The sequence below is a fragment of the Patiria miniata genome, unplaced genomic scaffold (assembly GCF_015706575.1).
Source record: "Patiria miniata isolate m_02_andy unplaced genomic scaffold, ASM1570657v1 HiC_scaffold_5, whole genome shotgun sequence".
Taxonomy (NCBI): domain Eukaryota; kingdom Metazoa; phylum Echinodermata; class Asteroidea; order Valvatida; family Asterinidae; genus Patiria; species Patiria miniata.
In genome coordinates, this window is record NW_024037072.1 from 32,433,940 (window position 1) to 32,450,085 (window position 16,146).

Genomic DNA, 16,146 nt, shown 5'->3' on the forward strand with positions numbered 1-16,146 from the left:
TTGTACGTGCCTAACCATGGAGCTATAGCTCCATGCAAGGGCGGATCCAGAACACAATTTTTTGGGGGGCCCCCCAAAAAAATTGTGTCTCCCAAAAAGTGGGTCAAAAAATTACGGCGTGGGGTTCGGGGCCCGCTTAAGGGCCCCGAAATTTGTTTGGATTCTCGATGCTCTGTGGTGCGATCTGAGGCAATTGCTGACCACTTTAGCCAATGTTTTTTGAGAAAAAGATGGTGGTGTACTCATTGCCTGCCTTTATTGCGACATCACATAAAAAAAAAAAAATTGGTTTCGTTTTTTTTTTGGGGGGGGGCATGGCCCCCTTTGGCCCCCCCCCCCTGGATCCGCACTTGGAGTCTCCATGCTCTAACAGTTCTGAATCCTCCAATTTATAGGGAGTTAGGGTACGAAGAGCAAGTTTTCATACGAGCAATACACAGATGGCAGTATTTGATCACAAGAGCCAAACACCACATTTCAACAGCAGTTTTTAAATATTTGGTGTCCCTTTTATTTACACGTGAAACCGTGAAGTACTATAGTGTCAGGAAATTAGTTAGATTCATGCTTTGCTATCCGAGATAAGTAAAAGTACTAGAATTTGAGCGACTAAAATCATTTGTTAACAGTGGCGGTTCTACGGGGGGGGGGGGCTAAATCCCCCCCTCCCCCCAAAAAGTGTGTCTAGCCCCCCTCCAAAAAAAAGAAGAAAATAGCACTAGCCAAATGTAAGAATGTGACGTCCGTGCGAACGGCCTCCCCCTTAATAAATAGTCCTGAGAACTTAAGGATGCATTTGTACACTTTTAGTTAATATAGGTTTTCCCGGTTATTTTAACACTTGTATCACACGAATTCCCTATATCGATACTTTAATTTCGTCCCCGAACATCGCCAAGCTCAATTCTCAATTTGAATTTCAAAAAGCCACCACTAGATTTCATTTAAGGTTCAGTATAATTCAAATTGTTAGCATTCCGATTCGTCCAAAATCTTTGAAATTCGTCTCGTGAAGCAATCGGCGTTGAATTGACAAAGCAAATTCGTTTTTTGTCATTCGTTTTAATGTTGTTGTCATTACATTTCGTCCCTGGTGACTTAAATCGTATAGATTAGAAAATGCGCCCAATCTTTAGACTTATTTGAAGAATTATGCGTATCAAAACAATGATAATCCAACATATATTTCCTTATATGTAGGCCTATAAACAAAAGTAGTTAGCTGTAAGGTATGAATTTTTAGTTTCACAATTAACATTAGAGTCAGGAATTGACATTTCACAATATGCACTTATGACATGGACACTAAGCATTAAGTTCAAAGACCTTCTTAATGTTGTTCTTTGATAGACATCATACCTTATTTCTGTTGTTTTATTCATAAACATATATCAAAGAGCAACATTACGAAGGTGTTTGATCGTGATGCTTAATTTCCATATGCTATAAAGCAAAGAGCATATTGTGAAAGTTCGATTTCTAATTTCAATGTTAATTGTCAAAGAAAACTCAAAACTTACAGCTATACTTTCATTTATAAGGAAATATTTGTTAAAAATTGAAATTTAATTAATGCGCAAACAAGTCCAAAGTTTGGGCACATTTTTAATGGTAACGTTTTAAGTCACCAGAGACGAAATGTAACGACAAGAACATTAAAACGAATGACAAAAAACGAATTTGCTTTTTCAATTCAACGCCGATTGCTTCACGAGACGAATTTCAAAGATTTTGGACGAATCGGAATGCTAACAATTTGAATTATACTGAACCTTAAATGAAATCTAGTGGTGGCTTTTTGAAATTCAAATTGAGAATTGAGCTTGGGGATGTTCGCGGACGAAATTAAAGTATCGATATAGGGAATTCGTGTGATAAAAGTGTTAAAATAGCTGGGAAAACCTATATATAGTGTGCCTGATTGTAGGTTTTTATCAGCGCTCCCAACTTAAAATATGGCACGAGCAACCCCACCCCCACCTATTGATTTTCGGAGACCTAAGTGTCAGGAGAAAATAACCGGTCTACCTTTTTCGCACGCCCTCCCCGAAATCTTTTTGGATCCACCCTGCTAGCCCCTCCCCCAAAATGTGGGCTCTAGAACCGCGCACCTGCATTTGTATATACTTCAATGTTGTTAATTACTAGGGCATTATTTACCGGCAATAATGTAAAGAGGGACACCAAAATTGGCCCCCACATTTACGGAAGCTAGACGTCACATTCTGTTGTGAAGGTTTACAAAAAGCGCGCCACAACAACTTGCGGCGCGCGCGACGTGACGTGACCCCTAATGACCCGGGCTGGCCGCCGGCATGTGAAAAAATATGATCGGATCATCGGATCGGCCGCGTCTGCTTGTACACTTGTGTTGCCACTCCTCTTGCTACTGCTAGGCCCACATTTAGTCTTCACACGTTGAATTTTTGTGTGTGACTGAAGGCTTGTGTTCAGCTCATTTGAAAATGGCGAGTAGAGCCGTTGAAAGGCCGCCACAAGTTGGTATTTTGACAGGTAAAGAAGAGCTATGACATGTATGATGACTATACGTACTAGGCTAGTTGGTAACTCACTTAGCCTAGCCCGACTGCATCTGGCCGTACACTACAGTACTATAGTAGTACTGTACGGTCAGATGCAGTCGGGCTACACTTTAGCCTAGCCCAGGTTGGACCATGGAGGTATCTAATTCTACCTCCATGGTTGGACTCCGTTGTGTACACGTACACACAACGAAGTCCAGGCTATGAATCTCTCCTGCCATAGCGAAAAAAATTATAAGTATAACACATTTTTTGCATATTTTTGTCTGACGGAGGAAGCTGAAATTTCGCTTTGGCCTAGGCCCTACATATTTCTTGTGTCCAGAATTGTGCCTGCGCTGGGTTTAGAAAAGGCAAATATGTCCGCGGGCGGCGTGTTTACTGAAAATAAACCGCAATCCCAATTCCCATGCTTTCGTCGAAAACATTTTCAGTACAAACTCCCCGTGTGAAGATTACATGCACGCGTGCATGCACACCTAGCACGCTTCCGCCACGGTAGCAAGCGGCAGCAAACGGCACGCGTGTGTACATCTTTACGCGGGGAGTTCGTACTGAAAATGTTTTCAACAAAAGCGTAGAACTTGCGGTTTATTTTCGGTAAACACTCCGCCTACGGACATATTTGCCTTTTCTAAACCCAGCGCAGGCACAATTCTGGACACAAGGAATATGTAAGCGAAATTTCAGCTTCCTGAGCCGTCAGGTAAAAATATGAAAAAAATGTTATAATTTTTTTCGCTATGGTGGTAGAATTTTATACCCTGGACGTCAGTCGTAATGCAATGAAGACGTCGTCCAACATAGGCTACAGTTACACTTAGCCCAGGTTGGACTCCATTGTGTACACGTCGTCCAACCTGGGCTAGGTATCACTATCAATGCATTACAACAATAGCCTCATTCTACTGACGGTGGCCACCTATGTAGAGCCCGGGTTGGACTCCGTTGTGTACACGCAACGGAGTCTAATATACTGCCATAGCAAAACAAATTTTATAACACATTTTTGCATAGTTTTACCTGACGAAGGAAGCTGAAATTTCGCTTACATATTCCTTGTGTCCAGAATTGTGCATGCGCTGGGTTTAGAAATCCTAAATTTTATAGAACTAGAAGACAAACAGCACTGGATGGGTAATCTTTCAGCATCAGTCAGTGGTAGCAGTTCTTACCGCTATTGACAATGGAAATTGTGAAAGTCAAGTACAAGTATTTAAAATGCCTCTCTACAGTTCAAGTCAGACTTTGAGTAATTATCCCATAATGTTTTATCATTTGCTCTTGGAAAGCATAAAACATTTATGAAGTGTTTTGAAAATATTATTGAAAATTTGAAGGCCAATTCATGGAAATTGTCATCACTGTTTGAAACTTGGTACGATCCAGACTAAAAAATGGGCGATCGTGTAGTGTAGGGCCCAGTTCCTATATAAGGGAACAAAATCCACTTTAGAATTATTAGACCAACCAAAACTAGTTGGTGACATTCTCAATAAACAGGTATGTCATTAGATAGAGGGCAGGGTTTTGATTTTTTTGGGGAAATTTGGAGGTAAAATGACGATGACAGCGCAGCGACAACACGCAACCCGAAAATAAAGATGGCGATCACCGTGCGATGTACCGTGAGCACGCACGGCGCGCTGAATCGCAAGGCACAAACCGCGCAGGAAAATGGTGATTTCTACCCCAAGAAACTGTTCAAAATTGCAAAACGGGTGTCATTAGAATTGAGAAAAGTCTGCTTATGATTGTAAGACAAAAAAAAAAAATACTGGGTCTCTCGTCAGCGCGCGCGTATCGATTTTAATCATGCGCGTCAACCTTTTTTTTTTTACACGGAAGCTACAACAGCGCCCTCTATTGCCGCACCTCCTCAAATTTTTGTACCAAAGAGCACCAAGGAATGGGGAAATTGCACCAAGGCAGATGATAAAGGGCACCAAGGCAAATTTTGGAGGACACCAATGTATAATGAGGACACAAAAAAGCAAAATAGTACCCACCTTGTCTGTACAGTTCAAGCTTGAAAAAAAACAAAAGGCCACCAAAAAAAAAAAACCGCGTCGCCGCATCAATTCTGGAACTTTGGTCTGACCAGAGACCGATTTTTTTTTTTTTGGCCTTACAATCAAAAGCAATAAAAGAAACATTTGTGACTCTAATTTGATCAAAACAAAACAGGGGCCCCACACTATACGATCGCCAAAAAGTGGCATTCTCTAATCAACTTTTCATTTTTCCCCCCCTCCTAGTTAGTGACAGGTGCTATCTAGGCACACAGGAAGACAGCAGTGGTCCGAACTTAAAGGCAATTGTGGAGCAAGAACAAGGGTAAAGAACATCACTGATGGAAATGTTGTTAGTGAATAATTCTTAATAGTTACACTTTAACCAGTTCGCGCTGGGATTATTTTGACACGACCGGACCCAGGCACGAGATTGTTTTTCACGAACCTTGATGCTAGACGGGTTCAGGCTTTCATCTGCGGGTAGCACACCCTGATATTTCAGGCCTCGCTTGCTGCGAGCGGGTCACAGACAGATATTTCCGGCATCGCTCGTTGCATGTTTATCCGTCATACTGCAAAACCTTTGTGTGTATACACGTCATCTGACGTGAACTGGTTAATTTGACCATTTCTTGAATACTCAGAAATCGAAGTTATAAGTTGTGGAAAAAGGTGACAATTCAGAGCTAATGCTTTTCTAGAATCCATAAACTATATTTATGTTACAAAAGTTAAATGCTGCAATGGAAATCAGCTTTGTACATAGAAAAATCTCATTTGTATGCTCAAGTGATTGAAGCACAAATTTAAATTGGATACCGTACTAAATTTCACTTCGAAATGTATGTGACTTACTATGAACACCTGGTGATGGTTTTTGTCGCTTTTTGTACAAAAAAGAAAAGTGTTTTGGCTAAAAAGTCTGTTTGATCACTTTCAGTTGACAACCATGTTGGGGCACACTGACAAAAGAGCACACTAGAAACAGTAATGTGCACTGTGCAGTGTTAAAATGGTTGAAACCAAAGTTAGAATTCCCTAACCTCATAATTTAAGATCGCAGTCTTTCTTATGATAATGAAGTTTCATTATAATCGGTTGAGGCTTCTTGGAGTATATAATATCCTTAATCCATTTTTCTACTGCTTGCAGGTTAGCCGGCCAAGTTGTGAAAACCAAGATTGTTGCTGACGAACACTCTCAGATCCAGGTATTTGTCTCATATTTTGCCCTGCAAGTCACATCCCAATAAGAAGCTAGATTTGCATTGTTTAAAATTTGTGCAGTTCGTATGCAATCGAATTTATGCAATCGTATCTATGGACCCCTCTCATAGACAGCCATCTTCGTAGGTAAATTACAAACTTCTGCATATTCAACGGCTTCAGGTATGTGTGCAGGCAGTGTGCAATATGTTTTAAACACGCACACATGTTGCTCAAAATTTCTTCGAAATACGGCACAGCCGATTTGCGTCACGAAAATTTGACTCCCAAATGCTGCTGCACTTGGCAATCCATAGGCAGTGACGTCATTTGAGAGAGATCTATATTTGCCACAGTGCGGCAAAGGAAGATAGCACAATTTACCTGCCATTTTTCAATCCCCCTCCCCCAAAAAAGGTAGTCACAAATTTACTCCAATTAAAAAAAATTGACTTTTTTCTTAAGTAATTTCATGTTTGAGTTCTGGTGCTGTCCTCTCAACGATCACAAGTCAATTACAAGTCGTCCAGTCTCAAGTCCAGTGTAAGCTCAGCAGGAGCGTCACCAGACCACATTGAATGGGGGGAGGGGGGGGGGGGCTGGTGTGACCAAAACAAATGCTGACAGATCATTCATGCTAGAAAGTAGTCAGGATTTTTTTTGCAAGATACCCGCCCTCTGCAAAAATGAGGGGGGGGGGTGGGTTGGACACCATATTTCTATAGGGGCTTTTAAAGCAGGCACATTTGCCAACGGACGCACAATTTTGCCAACAAACACTATTAATGGGGGAGGGCTTGGGGGTGGGGGGATTGCACCCCCACACCCCTCTAGCGAGGTCCATGAAGCTCAGCATCAAGTCACATGAACTGCAACAAGGGTATTCCTTTGTCCACAACTTGTGACCTGAAATTGTGATTTGACGTGCGATTGGCCTGTGATTTGACTTGTGATCTGAATTATGATTTGATTGGTGATGGACTTGTTTACAAGATGACATGTGGCCATATTGAATCCAGTGTAGATTTTGGGTTTGCATGCTGCAAACAATGTGTGAAGATTTCTGATGTGTAATTTGCAATCTGTCCCCAGGATGCCCTGATAAATTGGTGCGATGAAGAGAAACTGGATCTCATCCTTACCACAGGTGGCACTGGGTTCGCCACGAGGGATGTTACACCGGAGGTGAGACTTTAAGGGATTTCTTCTTGTTTTTTACAATTGGATTAAAGACAAGCTCATATATGATATGAAGCTGCAGACTCCCAACGACCAATTGCAACGATGCAATTGAAACTTATTCTTATTGTCAAGATCAACTGCCTGCTCATGAATGTGACATAATATTTTAATTGTGTTACATCACATATATATCTGTGGCTCCCTTTCAGACTTTTCAGAAAGAAATAAGAGCTTTGTATTTTGGAACCTATACCAGATTAACCCTTACTTCTTGGACTTTGTTGGGAACCATCCTGATTCCAAAGCAACCACATTTTACAGGAAACCATAGCCAAACTCTTAACACTTCAGCTATCAAAGGTTAACAAGTTTATTGAACCCTAACTCCCTAGGCATTTTTGCTAGGATGCAACCTCAGTCCTGCAAAATCCTCCAACAGCCTCCATGTAAAAATTGCATATAGCCTCAATCCTGCAAACTCTTCCTGAATGTGGTCCATGGAGGGGTGACCACTGCCTCAATCCTGCAAAATCCTCCAGCAATCACTGTCAATATGTTGAGGCAGAGCCAGTAACATCCTGGAGCAGTGCGGAGGATTTCAAGTATAATGTAGGCCTAAATTTATGCACAGCTAGGCTGAGCATAAACAACACAAGGTCTGGCCCAAGACCTTGACACAGTGCATCCTCCAAAATCAGCCACACATTTTTGCCATAGCCTCAATCCTTCAAAATCCTCCACTTTTCAAAGACGATTTTGGAGGATTTGAGAAGGTTAGGGTTAAAGGAAAATAGCTGGGCTCTAGCCTCCTTAAATCTGTAGAAAATCTTCCAAAACGTCCCGATGGATTTCGAAGGATCTAAGGAGGTTAGAGTAAAAAGAAAATTTCACCAAACTTTTTCAGGCCACCAAGGCTGTCTTGGAGAAGGAGGCACCAGGCCTGGCTCTGTCCATGCTGATGGGATCTCTGCAAATAACACCACTAGCCATGCTCTCAAGGTACGTAATATATGAGATGCCGTATCAAGACCTGATTATGTCTCTTTCAATTGGTAATGCTATCTTTGGTTAAGTCTTTTTCCTGGACTTGGCATTGCATATTGTGCATAATGGCATGAGAACTGATCACTTTGCATATGAACTACAATGCAGCATACATACATATGCACATCCTTTTAGAACTTAGTGATCTCTACTGCATCAGTAACTGAATCTAGTCCTCAAATATGTTGAGTACAAACCAACCATCACCAAGTGGAGTGGACTTTTTTGTTAATGTGTGGCAGATACATGTATATTACAGTACTTGTTATTTTGCTTTATTTTGTACATATTTTGACTGTACATGTAGATGGCACTGTATGGTCCACTTATGAGAGTCACATAATGCGCGCATATGTTTGCACATGTGGCATTAAGCTTGTTTCAGTTCTCAAGCATTCAATATTAGGTTTTATCCCTTCACCGACGTATAAACACTGTATACTCAGTGTGCTAAGCCCAAGCGCCCCCCCCCCCCCCCCCCCCCGAATGAAAGTGAGAAAAAAAATCACTCGGCTGGGACTCGAACCCAAGACCTCCTGCTTAGGCCAAAACAAATAATAATTTTGCTTCAGGTTACCCTACCTACCCTATTTTGACAGCCCCTAGATGCACACATCTCTATGGGATTGCACACCAAAACAAATTGCCAAAACAAAATAAAAATTTCCCTACCTACCTACCCTATTTTCAAATCCCATGTAAATCGGAAGCAGAACAATTTTTTTGTTGCCCTTCTAGTGCAGACATCTTACCACTCGGCCACTGAGATGGCTGGTTCGAATTTGATGTAGTAAACTAAACTTGGGGGGGGGGGGGTAACACTCTGAGTATAGTGTTTATACGTCGTTGAAGGGCAAAACCTGATATTGAATTTACATCACCCTGACGCAAATTCCATCTCATGAATAGTTCTCAAGTAAATGTGCACTTGATAGCGTGTTAGACAGCGATGGCACACAGTGGCCCCTTTTTGTTATTTTCACTTGGGTTTTTTTTTTTGGGGGGGGGGGACTTGTGTTGAGTCCAAAGTTGCATTTTACAATTTCAACAGGTTGGTTTTAAACTGGTGACACGTAATTATGAGGTTGAACCCTGTAAGTGCTTTGAAGTTGTAAAACAGGACTTTCAATACCTGATTGTACCAAACTTGAGATTCCTAACTTGTTGCAGAGTACGCAGTACATGCTGTCCCTAAATACCCTATTTAGTGTTCCACTTTACTACAGTCCCACCCTAGTTTAAAAGTCTTCGGCTTTCTTGTTATGATACACAGGAATGTGAGTCACCAGCAAATGTATGTAATATGTTTGACTGTAATTGTTGTATTTCCTGAGCAGACCCGCCTGTGGCACCCGGAGGAACTCCCTGATTATCAACTTGCCTGGCAGTAAGAAGGGATCCCAGGTAGGTATACGCTGGCACTACACGCTGTCATAATTCACAATGTTATGATGGAGCAAATTTTATGGTACTGCTGAATATTTAGCAGAAAATTTGCGCTTCTAGCAGAAAAAAAATGTGATAACACATTGTACCGTACATGGTTTCTAATCTATTGTCCGTACTATATTTGAGTTCCACGCTAAGCAATAAATTGGTTAAATGGTCCATGAGATGATTTTTTTCTTAGGAACACATTTTGTGCAACCTTACTCTTAAATGTAAGAAAACCATTTGACATCCCTTTTTTGGTAAATTTTATTGAAAAGTGCACTTCTTTTATGTTAAAAACTTTCCATGCTAAGATATTCACTTTTTGCAGACCGAGAATGATTCAGACATATCATTTGTACATAAGAGGAGCCCAAGCAACTCAAAATAAATCCCTTTTTGTCAGAGGATTGCAAAGGTTCAAAATGGGAAAATACTTGTTCTAGTTAAAATAAAACATGTGGATTAGACATTTGTAAGAATAAAAAAAATGAATGTAAAAGAGCATGGGTAGTGTACACTTTGAGGTGTCTACGTTGCGGATTGACATATTCTATCTGGAATGTATTACAATGGCAATTTCTTACACGCGTTACTCATAAAATAACCCAGTTAAAAAAAAAAAAACTGTCAGTGCCCACCCAGGGTTGGCCCTTAGCTTTTTCTTTCACTAGCCAGCCGGACTATTGAAACAGACTTTTATCTAGTCCGCGGGCCTTTTCACTAGTCCGCAATAGAATTTTTAAATTTTTGCACCAGAATGTCATAAACAACAATGCTTTACAATGATTTTGACTCGCCAAGCGGACTATTTTAATAGGGAAAGGTTTTGACTAGTCCGTTGTTTTTTACTAGCATTTGGCAAGCAGACTACCCCAAAGGTCGAACCCTGCTACACATTGTACATGGTAAAGGTTTTCACAATTCAAATGTCTCAGTACATAGTCTTTCAACATATTCTGTCAAAAAAGGTATTTTAATGTCAAAACTTGGAAGAGTTATGCTCTTTGACAAATTACACATAAAAAATTCAAATTTATTTTAAAAAAAACCCACTGTTTGGAATATACAGTCGACTCTCGTTAGTACAAACTCCGTTAATACAAATTCTGGTTATAACAAACAAAGCCTTGGTCCCGACTGTGCATTTATGTGCACAGTGAATGGGACTGATGTTCCTCTTAATACAAAATTCTGATATAACAAACAATTTGGTTAGGTCCGAACGAGTTTGTTATAACAAGAGTTGACTGTATGCTGATGATGAATAAGCTTCTATTTTTTTAAGTTGCCCTTTTTAATTCCGTTTAAATTGTTTGACAAGGAATGCTATGAGTTTGTGTTACCTGGCCTACGTCATGCCATCCAACTCCTTAGGGGAGACAACAAAGAAGTCGAGGCAACACACAAATCTATGACATCATCACAAGGGTCACATGACCACTCGGCAAGCCACGGACACAAGGTGAGCATCTGTGTTATGTGCCTGTCATGGTTTCCAGTGTTGTATTCGAGTCCCTGCGAGTCCGATCAGTCTCAAGTCAAGTCACTAGCTATTCAAATGAACTGTTACAAAAGCATTCCTTTGTCATTGTTCATCCAGTTACTTGTGACTGGCTTTATGAAAGGACTTGTGAAAGGACTTGTGAAAGGACTTGTGATGGACTCAATTACAGTGCTGATGGTTCCTGAAGGGTTATATTAACAATTGGTGACTGCTGTGATATGGGATATGACGTTTTGAACACCCAGGACAAAGCCAAGGGTGCTATGCGCCCCGAGGGTGTTCAACACGTCATATCCCACATCACAGCAGTCACCAATTGCTAAATATAACCCTTCGGGAACCATCAACAATTGTGTTGTTATACCTCTGTCTTGATTCTTTGGATTTTGATGTAAAAATCATGAAAACAAACAGCAGTTAACACAACAATCATGACAATCGAACGTCAACTCGCATGTATGTCGCGTGCTCGAAACAGCTGATTGTCTGCTAGTTCGCTGCTCCCACTCATGTATGAGAACATGGTGAAAATAACCCACACACCTCACCCCACCCACCACCTCAGACATTCCATCAAACCCATTCTTTTCTGTTCTCCAGATAACGTCATCATAAATTTACTCACCATGTACATTTGTAAAATCCTAATATACGGTTTTATATCTTCATTCAGTACTTTAATAACCCCCATCAAAATTTAAAAGCCATCTCAAGTTTTGGACCAGTTCATGCAAGTGCTAGGGTTTGATTGATGTCTGAAAAGGTTAGAGGAGGATGTGTCGTGCCTGCATGTGTCGTGCCTGCATGACTGGGTTTACATGCACAAAAATTAGTAACATGAGCCAATGCATCATTTAACTGTCTCTACCTCAGAAAAGAAGGCTACGCTTGTCGTCACGAACTCCTGTGAAGAAAGGAGGGAAAAACTCCAAAACACTGACAATGGTGAAGGATCCAAACCAGCACAGAGTTGCTTTTCAAACATCTCAAGACTTGCAGGTGCCAAACCAAGAAATGCATGATCCCCAAGAGATGAGTTTTGAAGAGCTTGAAGTTGTGCAAGGCATTGTCCTCATTCCACAAGAGGAAGCAGTCATCATGGAGGCATCATCGCAGCATCAAGATGAGACTCCTTCCCAGAGGGATGAAACAGGCAAACAGATCAGTCGCATCCTGAAGGAGTTGTCTGAGCACATCAGTGAAATGGATGATGGGCAGAGCAGTGCCACTCATCAGCCTAAGGAGCTTGGGATGGGTCTTAAGGACCAAGATAGTCAGAGTGGAAAGACCACTGATGATGGTGTTAAGAAGGAAACAACATCCCATGTTGATGGTTCGACTTGTGATGGTTCTAATCTGCCTGGGAGCCTTGAAGGTAAAGATAATGACAACTGGACCGAGGATGGTAATGAAGACAACGATGTTAGTGAACAGGATGATGATGATGATTATCTTGTTGCTGATGATGATGACGAAAATGAGGATAGTAGTAGCAATTATAGCTACGTGTATGATTCTTCAACCACATATGGTAAAGACACAGGTGATTCTGACTTGAGAGTTATCAAAATGAACAAATGTCCTAAACGTCATTGTAGGGGAGAGCACCATTCGGCAGAAGATGAGGTGGAGAAGAGTTGCGGGTCCATCATCGAGGAATCTGACTCTGCAACAAAGTCTGCTGGTATTGAAGCTGATGGAGATGGAAACCCAAACAGCACCTACATTGTATTTGAGTTTGACCCAACAGACATCAATTCTAGAACTCAGGAGTCAGACGAACCCAGGACCAAGAAACAGAGGGTCTACGCCCTCCAAAGACCATTCGGCAAATCACAGCGGCAACGGAAGGCGGCGAAGAAGTCCTCCAAATCCAAGACATCCAAAAAGAAGACTACATCCAAGAAAGATCGGACGGAGTACAGCATCCCCGTTGGGGTGCCTCTGAGAAACTTCCTGGCATCTCAAGAGCTGCTCCGAGATGTGAACCTCAGGCGAGGGAAGCGATCTGTCAAGCAGGACCTGGTGAAGATGCAACGCCAGGAGAAGGCGTTGGCCTGTCAGAGCTGGCAGCGGAAGACCCTCGTCAATGAGCGCTGCCGCTATGACGACCTCTTTGTTGCGACGGAGAAAGGAGAACAGTTGAGGAAGAGGATTAAAGATGGCAAGAGGGACCAGTATGTTGTAGCGTGGTACCTGTTTTGCTCAGGAGAGGGCAACTGCCTGCGACAGTGTGGTAGCTACGGAAAATGTGTCAAAAGTGAGTAAGAAAAACACTTGTGCTCAACAATGATAGTTAATGTTGGATCCAGATCATCTCGATGAAAACTTGTAGCCCCTAACAGTCCTGAATCCTCCACTTTTAATAGGATTTTGCACACCCCCTAGGGATTTAGGCTAGCTATTTTCAAGTTCATATATTCTCGGTTTGATGAAAAAAAATTGAATTAAATGAATTCCCAGTAGCAGGTCAGAAGCCAAGTTATGATGTGAGAACTGGAGAATGTTGTACAGTGCTGCTGCCATTTTGGCATAAACCCAACAACTATTTCGTCCTCTCTTGTTATGATACACTATCTTGTGGAGAAAAGTGTGTTTCATGCTAAAGTTCACATGCATTATTGAATCTCATATCAAAAAGACGATATGTAGACTCTCTTCAGCTTTCCTTCAAACTTATAACTTTTTGTTTTGTCGGCTTGTTTCAATGAAGGTTGCAAAGGCGCCCAACACAAACAAGACCGTCACAACTGCTCTGTCCTTGTCACCCTCAAACTCTTCCTGTCCGACCTCCAAACATGGAAGGTCACCATCACTGGACAACACGTCCCTCCAGAGGGCGATGTGACTTGGCAGAGCCCCGGCCGAGCAAACCCCAAGCGGCAAATTGACGAGGAGCTGCGAGACATGATCTTCACAGAAGCTGATCGGGAGCTTCCTGTTCAGGAGATCTATGACAAGCTGCAGAATGAAGGCGCTATGGCGGGCAGGATTGTGAACAGGGGAAAAATCGTCCAGTCGGTGCGAAGGAGAAAAAGACTCATGATGAAGGCCCAGACTGGGAAAGATACCGCCGCTCACAAACCCAAAACAAAGAAAATCAGATGAAACGGTTTAAAAGCCATGGCCTAGCAATAGCCACAATGTTCCCATTTTAAAGTCTAACTTCATGAGGCAGTATAAGTGGCATTAATTAATTGTTTCTTTTTTTTTTTTTTTTTACTGTACTTTTTTTACAACTCTCCATTAACCCATTGGTCCCAGTACCAACTGAGACCGCCTTGCCTATTTCTTACTGTACCGCCCAAAACCGTCAAAGTACTCTATGCATGGATTCTTCAGAAAGTATAGACGATGTACATTGTAACCTCAATCCTGCAAAATCTCCAACTGCCTCCATGTACATGTAAAAATAGCATGCAGCCTCAATCCTGCAAAATACTCTGATTATTTCTTGAATGTGGTCCTTGGAGGGGGTGACCACTGCCTCAATCCTGCAAAATCCTCCAGCAGTCACTGTCAATATGTTGAAGCAGAGCCAGTGGCATCCTGGAGCAGTGCGGAGGATTTCAAGTATAACCTAGGCCTAAATTCGTGCACGGCTGAGCTTAAACAACACAAGGTCCGGCACAAGACCTTGACACAGTGTGTCCTCCGAAATCAGCAACACACTTTTGCCATGTAGCCTCAATCCTGCAAAATCCTCCATTTTGCAAAGAGGATTTGGAAAGGTTAGGGTTAATTAAGAAATCTTTGAATTATGTGTATGAAATTTTTCATTTTGTGATGATGTATTGCAGTCAATATATACTATAAATAAAATAGATAAACCGCAACATACTTTTGCATTTCATAAATGTTCTCTGGTTCTTATAACAACCACACTCATGAATCATAAGGCATCTTCCCACATTTTTGTCTGAAATATGCCGTTGTATAGTTGACAGCATTGTAGATGTCACATAGTACGGCAGATAGGTGATGGGATTGTTTATTTGATGATAAAAGCATGGAATTTGGCACACAGTCAGCGTTTGTCGTGAGAAAGATATTTGGCTCTAGGGCCATCGCTGATTTGTCCTTTGAAAAAAAAATAGGTAGAATAACAAGTTATGGCAGCCATTTTGAAAATTTTGAAAGTTGCATGTTCTACCTTTATTTTTACAAAAGTACAAATCTGCGTTGGCCCTATAATTGAAAGGTTTCTCTAGGGCTTGTTCTTACTGTGTGCCAACTTCCATGCGTTTATCGTTGAATGAGCAATAATTGTTTGCATCAATCTGACTAACAGTGAACAATGGCATTTACATTGCTGACCATTTTGTTTCATGTACATGTTCCTCAGATATTTGGAAAAAAGCTCTAATTTGTAATCCGTCTTGACCTAACAAAAAGTTCGTTATTTTAGATTCTTATTTATAATCAGGCTTCCACGTTAAAAAAAAGAGATCAGAGTATTATAAGGTTATCGGAAGCAGTATTAGATGAATGTAATATCATTTTTGAAATGTCTTCAAATTTTGCCTGTTCTCGCACAATTAAGCGTAGAAACTCATAGTTGTCAACCAGTCAACAGAATGTAACGTGTGGTACTGTCCAACGTGGACACAGCGTGCAGCAGGGAACAATATATGCGCCCTATTGTCAACATCTACAATCGCAGCTTCGAGCGGCACAAAATTTGCTTCAGTTAGTGAAGAATATTCAACAAAATTTTAGAAATAAAGACAGAGTCCTGAAATTCTTTTCTTTTGGATCAAGTGAGCCTGATAAAGATAATAATAATGTTGGCTTTTGTCAAGGGATACAAGAATATATTGCACTCGCTATAACATTATGGCACTCATCTTCAACTTGTGCGATACTGTAAATAGCTCGTGCAGTCCCACAGAGCGCGAGTGGAACAAACAGCATTGTAGTGTGTTTGTGTCTTTGGCCTCGTGGTGTGTGGGACACAGACACGCTACATTTTCCGTGTTTCACAAGGGTGAGCTCGCTAACAAATTTATCTTTAAGCAAACTTGATGCGCGCACATTAAAAGTTGGAACTAGCACGCTTTACACGAACCTTTTAGCACATGCAGCTTGAATGAGCACACAATTTTCTTCTAAAAGAGCCTCCGTCTATTTCATTGAGACCATCAGCAGCAGTAGCCACAGCAACTTAACAATAAAAATCATACATGTGCTGGGCAACCCTGGCACATCCAAGCCATGAA

The 16,146-nt window shown here is 41.3% G+C and overlaps 1 protein-coding gene across 2 annotated transcripts in view; it reads left to right on the forward strand.

Annotated features, from left to right (window-relative positions):
• The first annotated feature begins 2,207 nt into the window (after positions 1-2,207).
• LOC119740479 (gephyrin-like) overlaps positions 2,208-16,146 on the forward strand; it is a 29,980-nt gene continuing 16,041 nt past the window's right edge. The window contains exons 1-9 of one of the 2 annotated variants that reach the window (XM_038215803.1): positions 2,208-2,514; positions 4,802-4,880; positions 5,711-5,768; positions 6,856-6,948; positions 7,850-7,944; positions 9,327-9,393; positions 10,745-10,885; positions 11,801-13,187; positions 13,641-14,767. In XM_038215803.1, the coding sequence (XP_038071731.1) occupies positions 2,466-2,514; positions 4,802-4,880; positions 5,711-5,768; positions 6,856-6,948; positions 7,850-7,944; positions 9,327-9,393; positions 10,745-10,885; positions 11,801-13,187; positions 13,641-14,035 (2,364 nt within the window). In that variant the 5' untranslated portion in view covers positions 2,208-2,465 and the 3' untranslated portion in view covers positions 14,036-14,767. Of the gene's footprint in view, positions 2,515-4,801; positions 4,881-5,710; positions 5,769-6,855; positions 6,949-7,849; positions 7,945-9,326; positions 9,394-10,744; positions 10,886-11,800; positions 13,188-13,640; positions 14,768-16,146 lie in introns of those variants that run through there. The other variant, XM_038215804.1, reaches the window with a different exon arrangement.